General features: G+C 41.9%; 1 protein-coding gene across 1 annotated transcript; it reads left to right on the top strand.

Annotated features, from left to right (window-relative positions):
- LOC107606938 lies at nucleotides 533–1,543 on the top strand. The gene is made up of 2 exons (XM_016308937.1): nucleotides 533–867; nucleotides 934–1,543. The coding sequence occupies exons 1-2, from the start codon at nucleotides 533–535 to the stop codon at nucleotides 1,541–1,543; spliced, it is 945 nt and encodes a 314-aa protein (XP_016164423.1).

Here is a 6,447-nt window from a genome sequence, read left to right as displayed (position 1 = left end):
AATGCCACATGACAAAGATGATCCTGACCCAGTTCCTCCTACCCCAATCCCCATTCCAAATAGTCCAACTGCAATCCCAGTTCCTGCTAACACTCCCATCACAAAACCTATCCATGATGACACCAAGTCCATGGTTGATCATGAGAACCCCAAACTCCATCATATACCCAACCCAAAACCCACTACAAAGCCCAATACAACCCCAATTGTCAAGCAGAATCCAAAATCCAAGCAGAACTAGAAGCCCAAGAAAACTCAACCAAAGCCCAAGCCCAAGTTTACTTCCAAAACCAAGCCCAAATTTAACCCACCTAAAAGAATCACAAGATCTCAGGGAAGGGGACAGTAGAGTGCTAACAAAGGGAAGCAAACTTTTCATGTGGATTTAACTGGAAACAGATCAAGTAGTGATGAAGGGAGTTCAGAGGATGACTCTTATGCCCCTGTGCAGGAGGCCAGCTCTAGTAGTGATGATAAATTGGTTACACAACCAATTAGGAAAGAGGTGAAGAAGGTTTAGAAGGCCTCAGCCATGGCCAAAGGAAAGGAAAAGATGTATAAGGACACTATTATGCAAGATAATGATGCAATTGTGGCAGACTTATCTGATGTAGAGGTGGACCTTGGTTTTTTAGGAAGTCCAGGAGACGCATTTATGTATGATGCTCTTGACCCGGGTGCAGAATCTGATGGTGCCAACTCTTGGCACTCAGAGGAGATGAAGACTCCTCCTAATTCTGAAGATAAATTGGAATCTGATGGAGAATCAGATGAATTTTCAATCTTCCAAGAGGGACAGAGATTTGGTGAGTTGCAACTGCAAGTGGGAATGAAGTTTAATACTAAACAAGACTTCAGGGATGCTGTGTGAGAGTTTACCATTCAGGAGGGTAGAAGGATTAAGTTTGTAAAGAATGGCAATGTGAGGTGTAGGGCAGTGTGCCAGGTGGAAGAGTGCTCATGGGTTGTTTATGCCTCAAGGGATCATGAGGACTCTTGTTGGCAAATCAAGACCTTTTATGACGATCATGCATGTCCAAGAGAGAATTCTAATACGGCTGCAAACAGAGCTTGGCTGGCAAGTAAGTTGGTCAAGAAGGTTAGAAAGTACCCCAACTTCAAGCAATGTGAGGCTGCAACATACTTTAGGTCTAAGTGTGATCTCATACTTCATAAGAATTCATTAGCTCGAGCCTTGGCTGATGCAAGAAATATTGTCTACGGGGATGAAAAGGCACAGTATGCCTTGTTAAGGGATTATGCTGAAACGCTGCTAAAGACCAATCCGGGATCCACTGTAAAGATTGGGGTTACTCTACTGCCTGACGGCCAAGTAATGTTTGATAAAATGTATATCTGCCTGAGTGGTTGCAAGAACGGGTTTAAAGCTGGTTGTCGACCTTTAATCGGCCTCGACGGTGCATTTCTGAAGACGCAGATTGGTGGACAAATATTATCAGCTGTCGCACAAGATGCAAATCACCACATTTATGTGGTTGCTTGGGCTATAGTCAACATTGAAAATAAGGAGAACTGGAAATAGTTTTTGGAGTTACTCCACGATGATTTAGGAGACTATAAGGCTAACGGGTGGTGTTTCATTTCTGATATGCAGAAGGTTAGACAGTTTATATTGTAAGCAAAATGTATATTAGTTTATTGTATAAAATATTTGATTCTATGTTTTATTTGGTATGGATAATTGCAAATTGCTGAAATCACTTGTAGTTTGTGTGAATATTCAGGGTATTTGGTTAATTAAGTAGTTTGAACTGTTAGGTGGTTTCCTTATGTAGGCTGATTGGTTAATGATTATTTAGGGTGATTGTTTATTGATTACTTAAGCTAATTGATTATTGATGATTGGTTATATTGGGTGTTTGGTGTCTGCTATATCTTTCCATCAATTGCAGGGGTTGTTTTCGGCTGTGGAAGAGGTCATGCCACAGGTCCACCATCGTTTCTGTGTATGGCACCTGTGGCGAAACTTTAACAAACAGTGGAAGGATCTTGAGCTGCGGAGACTCCTTTGGGATGCTGCAAGGTCAACCACCTTTCAAGATTTTATTGGCAACATGGACAAGATCAAAAGAGTCAGTGAAGAAGCATGGACATACCTTAACAAGTGGCCTAGGCATTCATGGACGAAGTCTCAATTTAGCCACAGGCCAAAGCTGGATAATATATGCAATAACGCGTGTGAGGTCTTCAATGCAAGGATCAAAGAGGCTAGGAGCAAGCCAATCATCACACTGCTTGAAGAGGTAAGGATGTTCGTTATGAGGTCCATTGCAAAGAACAAGATAAAGTTGAACAACCACATCGGAAAACTTCCTCCAGTTATTCAGAGTCGGTTAGAAAAGGTAAGGAAAGAGTCAAAGAACTGGGTTCCTATATGGACTGGGGATGAAGCCTATGAGAAGTTTGAGTTCCATGGACAACCAACAAACATGGTTGTCGATCTAGGCAAAAGACTTTGCACCTGCCAATTCTGGATGTTAATAGGTAATTTTTGTTACATTTACATCTAATTCTATTTCATTCTATTTATTTTCATTTGAATTATCATTAGATTCATTTTAGTGTAATTTTTACCTGAGCTATTATGCTGACATGGTCTGAACTTGAATTGAATCCTGTTTTGTGTGCTGTAGGCATTCCCTGTGTCCATGCCTGTGCTGCTCTTGCACGGGTGAACAAGAGACCAGAGGATTTCTGCCACCCCTTGGTCACAATGGATTCATACAGGAAGACGTATGAACATTACATCAATCCTCTCCCGGGTCAATCCATGTGGGAAAAATCAGCATACAGTAAGCCCCAGGCTCCTAACATCAAACGGAAACCAGGAAAGCTCACAACCAAAAGAAGAAAGGACGCTGATGAGGGTCCTAGTGTAAACAAGAAAGCTAAGCAGACTGTTACTCTAAAGAGACAGCTCAAGCCATTCACATGCACATATTGTGGTGTAAAGGGCCATACCAAGAGGGGATGCAAACAGAAGAGAGCTGATGAGCTTGCTGCTGCTCTTGCGGCTGTAGCAGCAGCTGTGGCAGCTTCCAAGGCCAAAGCTAATCCTACTGGGAGTACACCTGCACCTAAAGCAAGCAACACTACCAATCCGGCAACACCGGCAGTTGACATTCCACCACCAGTGTCTGGACCGCAAGCTGAAGAGGTTGAATTATCCCAACCAAGCTATGGTGGAACACAAGATGAGGTATAAAAGGTCCCAAATGATTTCTTGTTTATAATCCTATATTTAACTTGCCTTTTCACACTAACTCATAAAACTTATTACACTTCACGCAGGCACCACCACCACCAACAACAAGGCCACCTAAATTACCAACCAAACGGAAGACCTCACAACAACCAGTAACTACTACTGTCGATCCCATGCAAGGAGCAAGTGCAGCCACATCTTCAAGGTTGGCAAGGTTCATGAAGATGGTTCCAACACCACAGTTCAAGGCACTAAGGAAGAAAAACCCTTGATTGGGATGTTCTAGCAGCTGATTTAACAATATATATGGGATTTGGGCATTCGTTGATATTTTGGATTTTTTGTTATTTCTCTAAAGCAATGCCTCTTATCTAGACTGTATGGTTTATTTTAATTTTTTGGTAGTAGATAATTTAACAGAGTTTATGCTCGAAGGTAGCTGTTTCAGTATGTTTATCCTTATGTGGTCAGCTGCAACTATGTTACATTGACAATGTCTTGTTTATAATCTACAACTACTATTATCAATTTACATCTTCTATTCATTCATTTTGGTTTCTATTATTTTTGTAAAATCTATCTACAAATAACACACCAATAAGTTAAACTAATCCCATACATTCATTAACAGATGCTTTCAAACACAGTTCTTACACTTTTTCCTATCACAGCTAAAACAAGTTCTTACATTTTTAACATCACAACTAAAACAACAACTAACATAGAAAAAAACAGCAAACATTTGTATCATATATTTCTGGGTCCTTAACTCAGCCTCCAAATTGCCAATCCTCAAAGCAAGACTGATGCTCACTTCTTCATTGTTGTATGCAGCAGTGCCAACTGTTGGACACTCCAGCGTGGCACTCGTTCGCCACGTCACTCCCGCCGGTAAGGAATCTGACTGGAAAATATGAGGGGGACCACTTTGATGCATTTTTTCGAATCTGGAGGACTAAATTAGTGCAATTGGGAAGTCAGGGACTAAATCGGTGCATTTTGCGAATCTCAGGGACCACTTTGGTGTTTAACTCAAGCTTCCTCCTTTCCTTCGACATGGTATACTTCTTTGAGATATCTTTTGCGAGATGATTTGGAGATCCCACCTCCTACGAATCCGCCGTGTATCATGTGGACGTGTCTCTCTGATGTCCGAGGTGATCGTTCAGTTCATTCGGCATCTTCATCTCTTCATCTCTTTCTTTGATCATCGTCTCGGGTGGCCAGAAATCGATCTAATTTTCCTTCTCTCACCAATTTTTCTACGATATTTTTTAAGTCGAAGCACTCGTTGGTGGAGTGCCCTCGGACTCGATGGTATTCACAATATTCCTTTCGGTTTCCTCCTCCCCTTTTGCCTTTGAGTGGCCGTGCTAGGGGAATTTTCTCTGTGTGGCAGACTTCTTTGTATAGGTCGACCAGGGATGCCCTGAGAGGAGTGTAATTATGGTATTTTTTTATTTTCTCCCCTTGTCGATCTTCTTTCCTTTTGGATTCCTTGTCTTTATCTCGGTAGGGGGCCCCAGATTTTGAGGTTTCTCCTAACCGAGCGTTTTCTTCCATGTTGATATATTTTTTTGCTCGTTCCTGTACTTCGTCTAAGGAGGTCGGGTACTTTTTTGATATAGACTGGCTAAAAGGTCCCTCTCATAGGCCATTGATGAGTCCCATGATGGCGGCCTCTGTTGGTAAACTTTGTATGTCCATGCATGTTTTGTTGAATCTCTCCATGTAGTTGCGGAGGCTCTCCCGATCTCCTTGCTTGATCCCTAGTAAACTGGGGGCGTGCTTGGCCTTATCTTTTTGGATGGAGAATCTGGCTAGGAATTTTTTGGCTAGGTCGTTAAAGTTTGAGATGGACTTGGGAGGTAGGTTGTCGAACCATCTGATTGCTGTCTTCGTGAGAGTTGTTGGAAAGGCTTTACAACGAACAGCATCTGGGGCGTTAGTGAGGTACATTCTGCTTCTGAAATTGCTGAGATGGTGGTTGGGGTCCGTGGTGCCATCATACAAGGTCATATCCAGGAGTTTGAAGTCTTTTGGAATTTTGGTTTTCATGATTTTCCTGGTGAACGGGTCTTGCTCTTTACGCGAATTTTCTTCAGGATTGGTCTGAGGAGCTTTCAACTTGAGATCGGCTTCCAATTGCTGTAGTTTTTCTTCCAATTCCCGACGTCGTCGTACCTCTCTTTGTAGATCTTTTCTGATCTCTCGTTGTTGTTGGGTTTCTTTTTTGAGTTGCTTTAAGCGATCTTGAAGCGCTTCTATTGCTCCCGGATTTGGTGAGTCTTTGTCCCCGTTGGATTCCGGGGTATCTTTCAGTGTAGTGTCCGCGTTTTTGTGCGGCGTTCTATCTTCTAGATCTGAATCGTGGTCGTTGTCATGGTCGTCTGCCATGGTGTTGGGATGACTTCCAAGTTTTCCGGCAACAGCGCCAATGTTCCGAGGGTTACCTGAAACTGGAGGTCGAGTGTATTTATAGTAGTGAGATGTGACCTTCTTTGGATAAGATAAGTTAGTTATCTTATCTTATCTTTTGTTGAGGTCAGCTTATCTTCCATGGAATCGTCCTTGTCTCCATCGGCTTGGGCTGCCTTTGGATTTGGGTCGTATTCTTTGAGTTGGGCCCTTCTTTGGGCTTTTCCTGTCGCTTTGGCCGTCTTCTTCGTAAAGAAGTCGGTCCGCTTGACCTAAAGAGGTCGGTCGCTTTGCTATGAACATCCCGGCTCGATCATTTCGACCCAGGATATGAACAGTTAGTATGTGTGAGTGTGTTTATATGACCAAAAAAAAAATAAAAAAGGTAGCCATATGAAAACCATATCTCCTTTTTTATTGGACGATAGATCACGAATCTCTAAGTGATGGATCCGGGTGGGTGGGCTTCGGGTAGATTTTTGGTGGGGTTGACCTAGCCAATTACACCCACACCCAGGACTCAAAAAACAAGATAGCCACATAAGAGGAGAGTATTGCATTTGCACACGTACCTGTAGCATCCAAGGTGGCCCAGGCTTTGCGTTTAAATTTTAACATGTCAGGTCTGTAGTTAATTGGTTTAAATATGATTTGTAATATGTTGTTATAGATTTTTTTTCAAGTATTATATTTGATTTGGCCTAAAATTTATTAAAAGACTAGTATTTTTATTCGTAATAATATTACGGGAATATAAATTTAATAAAATTATGGTCTACTTTATTCTGAGAGTATAAATTATG

The sequence above is a fragment of the Arachis ipaensis genome, chromosome B07 (assembly GCF_000816755.2).
Source record: "Arachis ipaensis cultivar K30076 chromosome B07, Araip1.1, whole genome shotgun sequence".
NCBI lineage: Eukaryota > Viridiplantae > Streptophyta > Magnoliopsida > Fabales > Fabaceae > Arachis > Arachis ipaensis.
This window is presented reverse-complemented; position numbering and strand designations above follow the sequence as displayed.

What these genes read in the sequence shown, in the direction of transcription:
- LOC107606938 (XM_016308937.1), top strand. Translation starts at nt 533, where the DNA reads ATGGCCAAAGGAAAGGAAAAGATGTATAAGGACACTATTATGCAAGAT. An exon ending in CAAGACTTCAGGGATGCTGT is followed by an intron (nt 868 to 933) that starts GTGAGAGTTTAC and finishes TGTGAGGTGTAG; the next exon opens with GGCAGTGTGCCAGGTGGAAG.